At 31.7% G+C, this 17414-nt stretch overlaps 2 protein-coding genes across 2 annotated transcripts; one reads left to right on the top strand and one right to left on the bottom strand.

Annotated features, from left to right (window-relative positions):
• Positions 1-1847: 1847 nt before the first annotated feature.
• Positions 1848-13224, top strand: LOC109538307 (protein toll). The gene is made up of 8 exons (XM_019905479.2): positions 1848-2301; positions 5079-6471; positions 8696-8929; positions 11235-11558; positions 12077-12244; positions 12336-12633; positions 12690-12898; positions 12956-13224. The coding sequence occupies exons 2-8, from the start codon at positions 5086-5088 to the stop codon at positions 13145-13147; spliced, it is 2811 nt and encodes a 936-aa protein (XP_019761038.2). The 5' UTR covers positions 1848-2301; positions 5079-5085; the 3' UTR covers positions 13148-13224.
• Positions 13225-15161: 1937 nt separating this feature from the next.
• Positions 15162-16892, bottom strand: LOC109538310 (perlucin-like protein). The gene is made up of 3 exons (XM_019905485.2): positions 16730-16892; positions 15569-15686; positions 15162-15503 (listed from the first exon to the last, which is right to left on the bottom strand). The coding sequence occupies exons 1-3, from the start codon at positions 16817-16819 to the stop codon at positions 15250-15252; spliced, it is 462 nt and encodes a 153-aa protein (XP_019761044.2). The 5' UTR covers positions 16820-16892; the 3' UTR covers positions 15162-15249.
• Between the last annotated feature and the right edge of the window lie 522 nt (positions 16893-17414).

Below are 17414 nucleotides of genomic sequence, written 5' to 3' on the forward strand. Positions count from 1 at the left end.
GGTACTAGTTCTCCGGTCAATTTTCAAGACTCAAAAAACCTGGATTTATTATCATCAAAAAATTTCAATGTGGGAAAAAACGCTGGAGAAATAAGAAAAACTCTGTAAATTGTATGCATCTAGGCATGGCAATACACATAAAGTACTATTCTGATATGATCCCCAACACCAATAAAATGGAAATACCTACGGCAATTGAGGAAGAGGAAGCTAAAAAATTGAGCTCAAGATTAAAAGTAAAAATCGAGTATGTTGTTAAACTAGCTATCAGAAGAACATTCATATACGGATTGCTCTTAATAAATTCTTTGAATGGCAATTTCATAGCTAGGTTTTTTCGCGATTAAGTTAATAAAAATGCAAGACTTTAATGAATAAACTATATCCTAAGTTATATACATATTATGAATTTTTCGATATCGTTTGGACGGCAGAAGATTAAATAAAAAAAACATATTTGCAAATTAACCCGGGCTGAATGATTTAATCAAAAAAAAATATCTAATTCTGGAAAAAACCACATATAAATGTTGGCCTTTAAGGCGAAACTTTTCATTTTCACTATTGAAACTGGTGACAGATAATATGAATAATTAAATAAAAAAAATGTTGGTTAAATAAATAAATAAAAATAACGTACTTTTGGGAAATTTATAAAAAACATATTTACCAAAATATAAAGTTTACAATTAAAACGAAAGGAAAACAAAGGCGGCACTAGATAGAGACTCAAATAACATAATAAAAATGAAGTAAATAGAGTGTTGGTTATAAGCACTGATTTAATAATTTGAAGTTTTTGTTCTTAATTGCATTTTATGTGCTTCCAACACAATGTCAATAATACCAGATAAATATAGTTAGATCGAATTAATTGATAGGATATCAAACGTTCAATTGAATTTCATACTGCACATAAAGAAATATTTGCATTACTCAAGATTCTGTATAAATAATTAATGACCTAATTGATAATGATCCATATGTAAAGTGCGTGTTTTTCACCACAACTCCGCCAAGTGATCGATTTAACTGACAAACCCAGACGCAGATTAAAAATCTAAAGTGTTAAAAAGATTGAAAAATAATATTTTTTCCAGTATTATAAGTAGCTAAATAGGTTTTAGAAAAATGTAAACTACAAATAGAACGAAGGGGACACTAGAGAAACTGATAAAGAAATCAAAAGAAAGTAAATGGAGAATTACTTATTACTGCTTTAACAATTTCAAGTTTTAGCGTCCTAGTTGAATTGATGTTATTTCCATATAACATTGATAATAATATTAATAAGCTTAAGCAGGATGCCAAATTCCCAGTTGAGTTTCATAATGAACATAAAGAAATGTTTGCATTACTCAAGATGATCGTCAATTAATTAATCCACTGTATAATCAATAATCATGTTTAATTAATAACAATACAACTGAGTGTGCGTATTTTTCACCACAAGTCCGCTAAGTGGGCGGTTAAACCGAAAAACCCAGACGCAGATAAAAAAACCAACGAGATTAAATTGAAATTTACATAAAATGAACAATCACGGGAACACAAACCGTTCTTCTGATAATTAATTTAAAAATCATGAGATCAAACATAGTTGCAATTCATATCAGAAGATAACAAAAGCATGTTTATGAGTGTTACCGCCTTCTGGTTTACAATTTCTGAAATTGTGTGGTACTCCACTAATTCATTAGTTCCTCCTTATGAGTAACTTGGAATGACTTGTAACTTTTAAATGACTGGTAGTGGTATATCCGTTGTATTGTCGTTACTGAGAAATCTAAAACTGTGCAACCTTAGTCATTACACTAATTGAATTATGGTTGATTAGTTGATTGAATAACATACAAAACGTTGATCCCTACCACAAAACATCCTAACGGGTACTGATATGGTAGGAAAAACCTGGTCTAAAACCAAACTACGAACTATTATTTAGTTGAAAATAGTTAGCGATTTATTAAGATTAACCTGCTAGCCTGTAGTTCGTTGAATTCCCAGCAAGTAAACGCGTCATTCAAATGCATTAATTATTATTCCAGTGTTTTCAGACAAAACATGTTGCTTGTGTGCGAAACTCGTTTAAACAATTGCGACCTTTCGGTTTTGTGTAAATTCGGTGCACGATAATTACATTGACTTTAATTAGTGCCCAGAGAAACATTAAACAGCTTTTAAAACTCTAATTATGTTACTTTGTGGTTTCAAGTGATAAAAATGAGACTTGACTTTGATAGGCTACGATTTGAGCTATCAGAGAAATTATCGAGGCAACAGGATAATAATTCTGCTCAGGTATGTTGAATGTCTTACAAACAAAACAAGTTAATCACGGGTAACATTTCTTGAAAATGTAACTCATCTGCATATACCCATATCTCCTAGCCGAACAAGATTAGCTATTATCGACCAAGTTATTTTCCACATTGTTTTCGCGACAGTAGTTTAATTCGTTAATGTTGCATAGTAAACAGCTGATGGTAGTATGTATGTTGTACTCTCCAATTAGTTAATCAATTAATATTGAAGTTGATATCAAAAACATGTATTTGTGATTTCATTAATTTACTTAACAACTTGTTTATAAACATGCCTATTTTTTTAAATGTGCCGAAAAGTTTACCACAAATCATTTAGGTACTTCTTAACTGTTCAGTTTAATCTTAAACGATTTGAAATTCCAGCATTTTCAGCTCACCAAATCGCCAATTCCACTTCACCTACTTTTCATTCAGTTTTCGATTGAAAACCATTATCAAATACTTTTCGATATGAATTTTGGTGTGAAATCAGGTGTAATTACGACACAATTTAGTTGATCAAAAAGACTTGCGATTTAAAGTAAATCAAATTCATTCCTGGGTTTCAGTCATTTYTTGTCTCTATTTATCAATCAAAATACGTTTCGGTGTATTTTTCCACCATCATCAGTTTTTATGTGTAGCGTTGTTGCTGCTTTAAGCCGAAGCTCAAAATGCCAAGGCTTAAAGCAGCAACAACGCTACACATAAAAACTGATGATGGTGGAAAAATACACCGAAATGTATTTTGATTGATAAATAGAGACAATAAATGACTGAAACTTTGATTTTGATTTGAAATTGAAACACAGTCAGGAAAGTATATACAATTTAAAGTAAACTCAGAATTTTTTTTGAGGAAAATGGAAGATTTTTTTTTAATATTTTTATTTGATGCTGGTTTAAAGACCTACATATGTAATTAAACAATCGACGTAGAATTTTAATTTTAATTGATTGAAAACCGAGGAATTTCCAACAAAACTTGCAATCCAACATTTTATGAAATTGCTTAATTTGCATTGAAATAAATTAATAAATAAAACTGTGCTTTGTTCCCAAATAACATAAGCAGCGAGACTAGGAATAGCTGTTTATTTACTTCTAAACATTTATCTACCTCTTCGAAAAAGAAGCATTTAAAATATCTGAAGAAGATCTTAAAAGAATACTGATGTATTGAACCTTTTGGTAGCTGAATAAGTACATTTCTTCCAACAGCTGTTGAAAACTCATTTTACCTGTTCAATATTTAGTGTAGGACAACCGAAATACACAGTAGTTCACTTCAGAAAACAGATATACAAAAGAATAGAAGACAAACGAAAACAATATTTGTGAACCTACTTTTGGTAGATTTTTAGCCAAAGACGGCGTTTTGCTATTTAAATGAGTACTTAGTTAGCAGTGACCTTATTTATTAACAGAATTATTCAAGTTATTTTAATAACATCCCCAGAAGCAACCGGAACACAAAAAAAACTCTTATTTATTCGAATAATAAGCATTTTACATGACTGACAAAATATATTGTAACAAGTCTGATCAAATTAATCTGAAAATTTTAATACAAACAACACGCTTCACAGTAGTTTAAATTACTTCAGCCTGAATGTAAATGTTGCCCAACTTAGTAAATTTGAGCTGGAAATTAGCGAATATCGTCATCATAACGAAAGTTTTCAGTCCTGTGTACTCTCTCCTCATCATCTCATTTTGAGCTCATCTGAGCTCAAAATTGATAAAAGTCAGCCTTATATCAGTATATCAGGAATGTGTTTACTCAATTGTGCTTGTAAAATGTATGCCTTTGTAAAAACTCGCGTCTTCCAAAGTAAAACCAGTAACTTTAAAACTGAAACAAGTTGAAATGAGAATTTTTGACTGAACCAAGTTGAAACAAAAAGACAACTTTGACTCAAAGGAAATAAAGCCTCATAAAAATAGCCTAGAATGTTGATTTTTACCAGCCTGGTAAATTGGGGCTCAAAATTTTCAATCATCGGTATCGTAATGGAAACTTTCAGTAGACTGTGCTCTCTCCTTTAGAAATTACACATCTTCCAAACCAAACCATGCTGCAATGTGAATTTGTAGACAACACACGACTCGAAAGATGCTGAAAGTTTAAACAGGAAAATGTTATTGTTGAGTAACTGTTGAATCATTCATTCTCTTCCTCAGAAATTATCCGTTCTACGACAATCGTCGATAATAATCTCAAGAACAAGTTTTATCTACATATTTATGGATGAACTTTCTTATTTCTCAGTTTTATTGAACAACATAAGTCCTTCCACAGTAACCACAAATAAAACTAAACCGGTTCAAGGTGGGTAAAGACGTATTTTACATAATTTACTACAAACAGACAGGAACAAGAAATAGAATAAAAGTTGCAGATTTTATTTTAACAATCGAAAGAGTCAGGTATTGGAGAAAGCTAAATGTAATAGCAGATCTACAAGTATGAAGCTTTTCGTTGGATTACAACTTATGACAACACTGTGTAAAGTAACAGTCAGCGATGTACTGTTTTCTTCAGCCAAATAACCAACTTGAATTACATAATTATTATTAATTTAATAATTTGCTGATTATCTTACATAGCGTGGAAATTTACAAATTAATTTTTTGTATTGGCATGATACATTCTCTGCATTGTTATTTATAAGCCCAGATTTACAAAGTCCAATGAAATACAGAGAAGAATTAAGACGCCCATCTATACTAGTATATTTCATCTAGCTGATTAAACATTTTTCTTTTCAGATCAATCATGTGCCTTCTTCCCGGATGCCTCAGCTGCAGCCTCTTTGTAATACTCTTCGTACAAATATCAAACTCCATTCAACAATGCACAGAAAATTGCCACTGCCTCAAGAAAAATCTTACGCTCAACACTTGCCCTAAACCGATAATAGATTATCTGAATATAGAATTAACAGCCAAAGAAATTAGAATTACGTGCAATGAAATGATTTCGCCCAATTTTGAGGACGTGCCATCATTTGATGCGAAATTCTTAACATCCATAGATGAAAAATCTCCATTAACTCTGGAGTCGATGGTTCAGCAGTGCGCAGGCACCCGAGGAAAAAGAATCATATATGGGCTAAACAATGAAGGACTTCATAGTGTTTCAGCCTCTAAGAATATACTGAAGGATAATAATTCAGTGAAATATTTGAGGTTTGTTAGGACTTCGAACGATGCCAATATTACGCTATTGGAGAGTAATTTTTTAACGTATGGATCTCAACTAAACACTGTAATCTTCAACGGATTAAGACTGGTGAAACTTGCAAATTACTTGCAAAACTTGTCTCATATTGAGACTTTAGACTTGAGTTCGAATGGCATTGAAGAGTTGGACGATTTAGTATTTCATAATCTCACAAATCTTTCGAGGCTGATTTTGCATAATAATACAGTTCGTGTTCTAAATGGAAATGTATTGCAAAATTTGACACAACTGAGAGTTTTAGACTTGAGCTACAATAAAATTGATTCCTTAAGGAAGGATACGTTTGTCCAGGCAGGCAATATTCAATATTTGAACTTCAGCAACAACTTCTTGCAAACTATCGACAATAACACATTCAGTTTATTTGCTAAGCTGGAACGACTCGATTTGTCTCAAAACCCTACTCTCACTCTAAAAGAAAACACATTTGCCAACTTAACTTCGTTGAAGTCTCTCAATTTAAGTAGATGTGACATTAGACATATTCCAACAGGATTTCTTAAGAGTTCACCGGACTTGATTGCCTTGAATGTCTCACGAAATGCAATCACCAAGTTAGATAGCAATTGCTTTGAAAATCTGAAGAAATTAGCTATAATAGACTTGAGTTACAATAACATCAGTTCTTTGCCGTTGCAATTGCTTCAGCCTCTGGAGAATTTACGCGAGTTTCTTTTAAGTCGCAACCAGCTAAGCGTGTTCAATTTTGATTTATTCACGGGTATTCAGACCCTGGGGACAATTGACTTTAGTGACAATTTAATCAGCAATTTTACAAACACCTTGCGAAAATTTAAAGCTCAAGACATTATCTTGAAGAATAATCAAATTGGTTGGTTTCCGGTTTTTCTCATAAGAAATGTACCTGGGCTAAGACACGTGGATTTGAGGAACAATAGGATTACATCAGTGAAAATTGTGAGTATGTAATTAATGGACAATGCAATTGTTACTCATTTGTTAATTAATTTAAATATCTGAGTTAGTGACCAATATCTCAATAGAGTCATTACTGTCTTTCTGTACTGAATTTATTTTATGTTTCAAAAATCCTCATAACTCTACTACCATATATATTTTTAAATTTAGATTTTTATTGCTTCTTTGAACTTTCAGAACTGAAATGCAAATTTCGTCACGATCCCAATCAAATAAAACAATTCGATACTTCAATTTTGTTCAATTTTGCTAATTTCACTAATTGAACAGATGGATTAGGAAGCTGATAAAAAACATTTGAAACGACATAATTCCTTAGAACAATGTAGCATGAAACTAATGAAAATTATTAAGAAAAATCTGTAAATACATTTTGTTTATTAAATGCGTGATGTAGTGTTGAAAATGTATGGTATATTCAAGAATTTGCCAGATAAGTTCTAACTACGCATCAAGACAAAACGATTTTATAATAGTGGCACTCTTGAGTGAATAGAAGAATTCGTTATGAAAAATTACATAAACAAATTACTTTGACTTAAAAATGCGATATTTGCACAAATAAGTTCTAAATAAGCATCACCGCCACATCACGACGTTTCTTAGGATATTCTCAAAAGAAAAATTTAGTTGATGTTAAATAACGATTCCATTAACCGAGATCAATGTTTTAGACTTAAAAATAGAAAAAAATATCCGTAATTTTTTAACCTTTCTCCCGAATTTAATATGAAAATATTACTCTATAGACTTTTTAGAATTTAAATTGGGATAAATAAATATGTAATTATTAATTAACTTTCTAGTTATTATCTTTGGCTTGTCATTATAACACCATAAAAGACAGAATAAATTATATGCATTATGTCCTTTAGCATAAATAAGAAACATTCGAACGTAATGAGCAGACAAAGTTTGAACCGTGTATGAATGAGCCATAAATGATCGGGCTGATTTCCAGTAGTTATTTTCAATTTTCGAATTTGAAAACAGCATATAGAGCCAAGAAATATTTTTTACTCTCAAGTTTAAATCCCACACCTAAACGACGATTTCAAGTTGTTTCTGTAGAACACATTTAGAAATTGCAATTAGTTGAAAATACTTAGATTATTTTGAAGTTATTAAAATATTCACACTAACAGCTTTGAATTTGCTAATGAATGAAGGTGTGATTGAGAAATCTTAACATTGTTCCGATTGTTCAATATTTTTGTTCTTCTCCTTGATCTGTTAATAATAAATTGTTAATCTTTTCTGGAATCAAATTGTGTTTACTTCCACGGTAAACTACACTTCTTCAACTGATGTTCTATACTTATTTTTCTCGATTGAGTTTTTCTAAACAAAACATTACCATAAATCAACTGATTGAACAAAGACAATGAATATTTAATTCAATAATAAAGTATACCAAATATGTTCAACACATGCCATTTAAGGTCATTTTTATACGCATAAATATATGAGCTGGTATCTTTTTCTATATTAGTTCCTTTGTTCGTGCAATGTAACCTTCCGTTCAAATTAGCACATTTGCTTCTCTGGTTTTTATCACTGATTCAATTGCGCAGGGTGACTAAGTAAACATAACTAAGACAATTTAGTTTTCTTTGTAACAATAAAATGTTGCGATAATTCGCATCTAATGCATATCAACTGTATGTGAAATTGACAAAGCTTCTACATACGACTTTTTAGTAATTCCCTAGAGAGATTTTTTTGCGGGTCAGAGTAATTGAAAATAAACGATGTTAGAAGAAATGGTAGTGGCAAAAACAATCATTTTTTGGGATTATTTTAAAGCAATTAGTTGCAAATTAATACGAAATGGCAGAGCATACTAATATAAGATTAATGAAACGAAGGAATATTAAAGTAAATGTTTGTATTTCAATAACTGATTGAACAAATATTTAGCAGTAGCATTCAACTTGTCGCTCTGTTGTTTAAAATCCAAAGTGTTCTTAAATTTATATGTACTTTTTACAGCAGTTTTGCCTTAAAATGACTTCGTTTGTCAATTGCTAAAGTTATACCACTATACACTTATGTTTTAAGATTGAAAAATACAGTTTAAAAAGTTGAGATTAAAGCAACAGCAAGTAAAAATAATATACTTAAACTGCCTTATATGCGTTTTTCAATGATACGTGAAAACATGCCACAAATTCTTTCAGATTGATTTCAATTTATATTTCAGATGAAAGACCTTATTCCCCAACACGTAAACGTGGAGATATATTTGAATAACAATCAAATATCCCAATTTATTAGTGAAAAGCCGGCGGAGCTTACAAATAGTTCAAACCAGCCAAACTGGAAATTAATGATGGATTTATCTGAAAATTTGTTCCGATGCAATTGCTTAAAATATGAGATCGAGCAATTGGTTCCCCCTCAAAATCAAAGTGTAATACTTGCAGTTACAAGCAAGGTAAATACTTTACTATACAGTGGACTATAAGTGAATAAAAAGTAGTATGAAATGCTTCTACTAGAGATTTTAGTAAATACTTAACAATCTGTGAATAAAACTGTAAGCATTGTTTTATGAAAGGTATTTATTTCTTTCTCTATGTACTAAGTACTTTCAGATGAAGCAAAGACTTATATTTCTGAATAACTGACTTAAATTCGGGTGAATAATGTGCTGTTTCTGCTTTGTGAGCCAGAATAAATACTAAATAATTTTAAGGTAGGTGAAAGTTGAAATAAAACTATAGGCATGGCAGATTTAATAAGCCTACGTGCTAAAAAAAATTATCGAAGGATAATAACAATTAGCCTTATTAATAAATAAGTTTCGCTTAAATCCGAGGTAATCGCTCTAGTATATGTTGCGAAAATATATATAATAAGTAAATATATACATAAGACGTCGGTTAAAGTACACTATAGTTTATTATCAAACGACGCGTTTCGGTTATTTTATATTATAACCATTATCAGGTATCAAAGACCCAAAACTACTTCAATGGATTTGTAGATACGAATGCCAATCCATCAATTACATAATGTAGGTCAACAGAACACATTAAAAGTATAGCTCAATAATAAAAATAATATTCTACAAATTCATTGACGTAGCGTTAGGTCTTTGACACCTGATGATGGTTATAATATAAATTATTAATAATAATAAAAATGTGAAATTGTTTTTAATGTCAATTTTGTGATCAACTTATTTTAAAGCACCTTTCGCATGCCAAATGCTTATTTCCAAGCATCAGCCAAATAGTTGTTTCTTTTTACTTATAATATAAGTTACTCCGTTGAGCCACATCAGTAGATCTTTTATTTACTACCAAGCCTATTTTGTTCAAAATAGTACATACTTTTTGTCTCAGCAAATATTTACTTTAACATTATAATATTAGGCCAGGAGAATTACGTCGAAATCTTTCAAATATGGCTCTAACCTGAGGTAACTTAGATAACGATTGGTGGGTGTATCTATTAAACATATCGAGGTGTGCCAGCTTGAAAAGGTGTGCTATTTGCATAAACAACGAAAAAGTAAAAAAAATCAAAGCAATTCCCGGAAACAATCGTACATAACTCGGTAAGTATGCATTTAAAAAAAAAAAGGTATACTTATAAATTTGTTCACTTTAAAATGCCCGAAAGTGCAAAAAAGTGGGGAAAACTAGGGTAATTTTCAATTATTTTTTTCACAACGAAAAAATAATCCAATCACGCCACACCTTTAAAGATACGTTTTTGACTGCATTACAAAACGATGCAATTGTTAAGTAACTTAGATGGAAAAAATTCATGTTTTACATTTTGTGCCAAGCTAAAGTTATGAATATTTTTTGCGCCCGCGCTTTTACTGCTTCTTGGACCCTTAAACTATCATATACAATTGCTATATTAACTATTTTTCAATTGTTAATACCTTTTTGAGCGGTTTTAAAAAGTTTGAAAATGTTGGCTTGTGTAGCGGGATTTGCGAGTTGCTTTTCCCACTCGCAAATCCCGTTTCACAGACTTATTTATTTAAAAACTAAAATTTTCAAAATTTTTAAAACCGCTCGTAAAGTTATTAAAAATTGAAAAATGGTTAATATAGCAATTGTGTATGATGGTTTAAGGGTCCAAGAAGGTGTAAAAGCACGGGTGCAAAAAATATTCATAACTTTGGACCTGGCACAAAATAAGAGAAGTCCATTTTTAGGTTGATTATTGGTTATATTCGATGTAGGTTGCTGAACGTGTGGTGTGATTGGGTAATTTTTGTTGTTGTTAAATAAATAATTAAAAATTACCTTGTTTTACTTATTACCCTGTTTCTTTACTTTTTTGCGCTTTTACTCATTTTAAAGCAAACATTTCATATCCACGTATATCGGACTCCCTCTCTCTTAATAAAATTTCGTAACGAGCAAGTATACATTTTCTCTAAAATGAATACTTTCTTGTATTGTATTCGATTTTGTTTCCGAAAAAAAAGCGATTTTTGCAATTTTTTTCACTTTACCTTTGTTTATGCAAATAGCACACCTTTTCAAGCTAGCGCAGCTCGATATTTTCAATAAGTATACCATGCCCGAGCGATTCCAATAGTTATCTCACGTTAGAGCCATGCAAATCTGTAACCCTCTTGATTTATATGTAAAGGATATTCATTTAAAACTGATTTATCATGACCCTGAAATTTTCAATGTTGTATCTAAACCTTAATTCAATTAAAAACCTTGGAAAATGTTAAATATTAAAGCTGACTCAACGCTTTTTAGGAAAATATTTGTTACACATCATATCCGAACTACAATTGTCCGCTCATCTACATAGAAAACAGCCCAAAAGAGTGCCATACCTACTATATTAGAACAGAAAACGCCATAGTGGTGGATTGTACTAATAGAAGTCTTGAAGAGTTTCCAGTAATTCATCATTTAAAAACTGATAGATATGAACATAGTCAGGTAATGGTGAATTTGAGCTTGAACAAGCTGAATCTGAATGGACAAGAAAGGCTGAAAAAATACGACAATGTTTCCGACTTGGACTTATCCTATAATGACATAGAGCAAATCGAATGGCTTCCGAAAACATTCAAGGTATACGTAGTTGGTTTTACCCATTAGCAAGTAATATTTATTTAATGACTATTAAAATTTACCTATTAGGCACGCCGTTTTTAATTAAGTATCAGAAAGATTGGTCGTGGTGATAGTATTAGTGAGCTGACTGCAAATTATATGAATTACATTCTTTGAAAAGTTATACAGGCATAAATTGAGTCAAATCGTTACATAGGCAACTAAGTGTGAAAATTTTGTACTGGTGCATTTTTTAAAATATTGTTCCTGACGACATTTGATCGATTTTTTGAGGTTTTATAAGAATTATACAGAATATTTTCTAATGTGATTCTGCAGGTTGGAATAATTTTAAAAAACTTCTTATAAATATACCCCAGGGCTTGCGCCTTAAGGCGACTGCAACACTTGTAAGATTCTGAAATGAATATTTTTCCTCATCAGTTGCTGCACATTTCGAAGCCGCTCTACATATTGTTCCTATGTAATATACAGAAGCGAAGTATTAACAGACTTAATAATTAAGCCTGTTTCAGGAATTGAAGCTGGACAACAATCGTCTGAAATCACTTTCACCAGAAGTGATCGAAAACTTTAGAAACAACCACAAGTTAGACAATGTTTCACTTAAGAACAATCCCTGGCAATGTGGTTGCAGCGATATAGAACTTCAAAAGTATTTAACAGAATTCAATAACATTAAGGTAAGACGATGGCAAAAGTGAAATGTTTTGAACCATTGTGAAAATGAACATCAAGTAATCACTTTGAAGCAGCTATAATTAATTTTTATAGATCAACATATCTGATGTAACGTGCGAAGACACCGGAGAATATTTGCTTTATGCCAAGATTTGTGACGACGAGTTGGCACTTAAAATTGCCACACCAATAGTAGTAATCGGTTTGTTCATTGCCACCATATTGGCCATCTATTTCAAATTCAACACTGCCATTAAAGTGTATTTATATTCAAAGAACTGGTGCCTGTGGTACGTGGCTGAAGAAGAACTGGATAAAGACAAAACGTACGACGTCTTTATTAGCTATTCGCAAAAAGATGAACATTTTGTTGAAAAGGAACTTCTACCTGGTAAGCTAAAAACCGTTATTTTCCAAGCTAGTGGTTGAACATATTTTCCATTTCAGAGTTGGAATCAGGGGATCATCCCTTCAAGGTGTGTTTCCACCATAGAGACTGGATACCTGGAGAGTTTATCAGCAGGCAAATCGTGAATTCCGTGTTAGACTCCCGAAGAACAATGGTGATCCTATCAAACAATTTTATGGAGAGTGTCTGGGGCAAGTTAGAGTTCCGAACGGCTCATATGCAGGCCATAAATGAAGGCAGGGCAAGGGTAAGAAGAGACGAAAACGGAAGAAATAAATCCAAAAAATAATGATTTCCTGTTTAGGTGATAGTGGTTCTTTTTGGGGCCCTGAATGAGGACAGTCTGGATGATGAAATGAAAACATATCTCAAGACCAACACCTACGTAAAATGGGGCGACCCCTGGTTCTGGAGCAAGTTGAAATACGCCTTGCCACACTCTAAAACGCGCAGAGGATTGTCGCAGTATAGTCAAGAATCTTTTCATTTGCGCTGAAAATCTCTGCCAATTTAACTGTGTAAGTCTGATGCAAATACGAAAATTGTAAAGAAGTATTAAAAAAAATTTAAATACACAATTGTCTTATTCGATTAAACTTATTTTAACAATGAAGCATATTAACAGTTTACGATAACTGAAAAAAAATGTCTAAAAACCAACAAATTAAATTTCCAAACATATTTCCCGGTAGGACAAAAGTAAACCTTTAAAATGCAAATAGAAAATATTTAATGATGACCCAAACTAACCCAAACATAAATTATTTGGGCATGTCTTAAGATTGAATGTATCATATAATCATCAGTACATTTAGTATAGTACATCGTAGTACAAAGATATTTCACAATAAATATTTATTCAGCATTGTTAAGCAATTGAATAATTGAATTAACGTTAGTCGGATATTTTGATATAGTTTCTTTTTAGCCCAGTTCAGAATCGCATGAAAAAAAATAAGAATCCAGATTTTCGTTGCTTTTGCACCACAACTACTGAACTCAAAAGACCTCGGTAGTATAACATTGTCATAGGAAACCGGCAGGAAACCGGCAAAATTTTAACTTGCTTAATTCGGTACATGCCATAAAAACCAGAGCAAAAGCCAAATATAAATAGCGCGAATTTTAATGCCGCAAGAATTTTACTTCATGAATCGTTCAGATTGAAGTAAAAGTTATTCAGAAATTTGAATTTTACAAACTAAATAAAAAAAATTGTAGATTAATTATATGATGAATACTTTAATCCGCTAAAAGTCGGTTATAAATAAAGGTATTGTTCAGTAAATGGTAGACTGATAATTGAACAAAACAAAGAAAAAACAGAGAAAAACGGTTTTTTATCAGCCATATTCATTTAGATTTTAAAATACCTTTCGAGTGAATTGTTTTGTTTCGCAAGTCTGCTCCTAAACGCATTTTGGTAAATTTTATATATTCCTTCAAATTTTTTGTATAAAAATGGTGTGTGTCACGGGACGCTCGTCAGAAGTGATAACTTTATATTATTAATCGAAACCATAAAATCTTGAACTTGTTTGTTTGTTTATTGATATTTCAACATTCTTGATAAAGCTAAAGTTAAATAATTTATAATTGTATAGGTAAAATGTAATTCAATTTCATTTTGAATAAAAAAATTATATTTTATTTGCAACACTTAACATTCTTCAACAGTTGGAAATAAGTAATGAATGGAAATTCGTTCGGCAGAAATCGTGCGAACGATCGAATTTCATTACAACGTACTAGAGCTTGTCGACTAGAACTGAAGTCCTTTGTACAAATTCCAACGAACCATAGCGATGTGCGAATTATTCGAAGCAAATGGGATTTGTTCGCAGTGTTTCTGACTGAATAGAGAATCCTTTTGTAACACACCGAGCTGAAATGGATGATAAAAAACCAGAAAATATTTCTGTTTTTTTTTTTAATCTTCACATGCCTAAATGATGAAATTCTCCAAATTATTTTCGTTCTCCTAATGTATCAGCAATCCAATAGATTTTTTCTTCTTACCTGTAATCGTCTTCTCACAAGGTAACTGTTTTCTAAAAGAAAATTATCCATTATTCTTAACAGTTTCATAATTACGCTGATTATTATATAATTACCCTGTGCTTAATACCTGTGCTAAATGCGCCCAAAGTATGAATGGTTCGTGCAAATGCGTGCGAATGATTTCGGATCTAGTGGACAAGCTTCTATACATTGCAATGAAATTAGATCATTATCTCCTTTTCGCACAATTTTTTACGAAAGCAGCTCGGACGAAAACGCATCCAAAAGACATCGGCCCACGGACTACACACTATTATATTCAAACGGACCACACGTTACACACTATTATAATAGACCACCGGCCTAATGGGACCATATGGAACTCGAGGGTGGCTATGTGTGTGCGCAAGAAAACTCGTAGCTACTTGTCATTATGTACGCCATATGCTGCAATTGATTGGCGTAATAAGGGAAATCAAGTTTTATATATTATATATTTAAACACGGTCTTTCAGCAAAATACAAATTTTATTTGCCATAATAGTATTAACTTATTTTAGTTTATAAGGAATGAATTGTAAAAAGTATAGTGTGTTATCAGGAACAGTATTCAATTCGTTGGCAAATATAGGGAAGCGATACAGAACAAGTTAAATCGTTCCAACCGGCAGGTGTGGGACTGTAAGTTGGCATTCCCCAAGCTACACAATGTTCGCCTTGGTTGAAATTATGATCAAATTTGGCATTATCAGGCTGCATAAATAGCCATTTCGAATAAACCATTTTTATTCCTGTTGTTGCCCAATAATACTCACCGTTTCCTTCTTTAGTACCTCCCAGCCAATAACCCTCTAAAATAGATTCAAAAAATAAGGACCAAAATCATACATGAATTAGGAAATATTTTATTATTTACTATTGTGGTCATTTTTCTTTAGGTATTCTTCAAGTGCAGTTTGCTCTTCTTCTGAGTGAATACTCGCCAGTTCCATTCCGGAAGTTTTACAGTTAATTAAAGCTTGGTACCAATTAGTCTAAAAGCAAGTAACACAAGAATTAGAGAAGAGCATCATAAGTGAAAAATGTGAGAAATTTACTAAAATCGTGTAATGGCGATGTGACTTATTGAATAAACTTTCTGCTTCAGGACTATTTTAAAGAATTATTTCAAAGGAATAAGGAATGCAAATTTTCCATCAGCAGGCTTAGATCAATTTCTATTTACGTTACTTACTTTTTAACAATGATCGTACTTTTAATTCCACCGTTTTAATCAAGGATTTTCAACGCAATTAGGAAACGATGCGTAATTACAAATGCTATGCGTAATTACAAATTAATGTATGGTCACCAATTCAACAGAAGAGCAAATTAAAAAAAAATTATCATCAAAGCTGATTAGTCGTACCAAAAAATTATTATATAAGATAAAGGAGCAGCGAATCTGTGGGTTAAATCAATAAAAAGATGCCCACAAAAACCGAATAAAAAAAAAGAAAGATAAGTGTGGAGAATGACAAAAAGTCCTAAACTACGGGTACAATGACTGTTGCAGTTAATATGCGAGAATTCAGAAATACGGTTTTTTATATATTTTTTACGGACAAACCATTTAAGTCATTTTGAAAATATTATTTAGATGTTCGGATATAAGGAAAGTTCCAATTTTTCAACAAACCAGCGACTTAATTGGGCGTGAAAAGTTTATATTAACTTATTTTTTTGCTGGCAAACTAGTGCCCTTAAGAAAAAACAATAAGAAATAAAAAATTGATAAATAACTTGCAATAATTTAAAAAAATATGTTGATAAAATATTCAATGCACACAAAAAAGTTCTGAGCAAAACAAACGTAGGGGTTCCACATTTCTACCCTGTATAAAAGTAAACTGAACTGCAAAACACTACCATAGAATGGCACTCAATTAGCTTATAATGTATACCAAAATTGAAGTTTCTATGTTTAACCGTTTTAAAGAGAAACAACAAAAACTTATATTTTTCGCCAATTCGGACATAAAATATCTCAAAAATGAGATTTTAAATTATCCATCCTGTAGAAAAAGTTCCTACTTACGTTTTCAAAAGACACTACATATTTGCCAACTGCCGCATTTATCACTTTTATCAACAAAACCAACACCAACACATTCAACTTAAACATCATTGAGTCGTACAAATAGTATGATGATTGTACAATCCACAGTGATTGTCCAGATGCAACCACATGAGGTAATCGGAATTTCCTTAATCATTTTCTAGCTGGGGAGGAAATTCCCAGCGCGATTAAAGTCGATTTTAACTAATCGCTAAATGTTGTGAATGGTTATTAAACTATATTAAATAAAATAAATAAATCGTTTTTTCCCGTCTAGAATTGCCAGTTTGCATTTTGTCAGCGAGAGAAACTCGTGTTAGATTACAATATTCTGACCCAACGTTTGGGTTTTTCTTCACATATTATATGTATAATACATATGTTAATGTTGTTCAGAACAGATTCGAGTAGACAGAAATGTTCATTTACGGTTGCATGCAAAATACTTAGTCCTATAGACTAGCGCTGTTGATACTGGAATAAACCATGAACACAAATTTTCGTCAAAATACAATTAAGATTCTTAAAAATTTGGATTAAAAATGATTTTACTACAATAATTCCTTTTAAACCAATGAATGAAGCAAGGGAGGAGCATTTAAATCGTTTTCGTATATGTAAACTCATGCAATTGATTCGTATGCATTTTTGTGCAGTTTTCGCG

Source organism: Dendroctonus ponderosae, unplaced genomic scaffold (genome assembly GCF_020466585.1).
Source record: "Dendroctonus ponderosae isolate FM_Combo_2020 unplaced genomic scaffold, Dpon_F_20191213v2 Dpon_F_20191213_2, whole genome shotgun sequence".
In the NCBI taxonomy this organism is placed as follows: Eukaryota; Metazoa; Arthropoda; class Insecta; order Coleoptera; family Curculionidae; genus Dendroctonus; species Dendroctonus ponderosae.

Coding starts and splice junctions, on each gene's coding strand:
- LOC109538307 (XM_019905479.2), top strand. CDS start 5,086: ATGTGCCTTCTTCCCGGATGCCTCAGCTGCAGCCTCTTTGTAATACTC. Junction 12,245..12,335: donor CAGAATTCAATAACATTAAG/GTAAGACGATGG, acceptor TAATTTTTATAG/ATCAACATATCTGATGTAAC. Junction 12,634..12,689: donor TGAAAAGGAACTTCTACCTG/GTAAGCTAAAAA, acceptor TTTCCATTTCAG/AGTTGGAATCAGGGGATCAT.
- LOC109538310 (XM_019905485.2), bottom strand. CDS start 16,819: ATGATGTTTAAGTTGAATGTGTTGGTGTTGGTTTTGTTGATAAAAGTG. Junction 15,687..16,729: donor ATGTAGTGTCTTTTGAAAAC/GTAAGTAGGAAC, acceptor ACTTGCTTTTAG/ACTAATTGGTACCAAGCTTT. Junction 15,504..15,568: donor AAAGAAAAATGACCACAATA/GTAAATAATAAA, acceptor AATCTATTTTAG/AGGGTTATTGGCTGGGAGGT.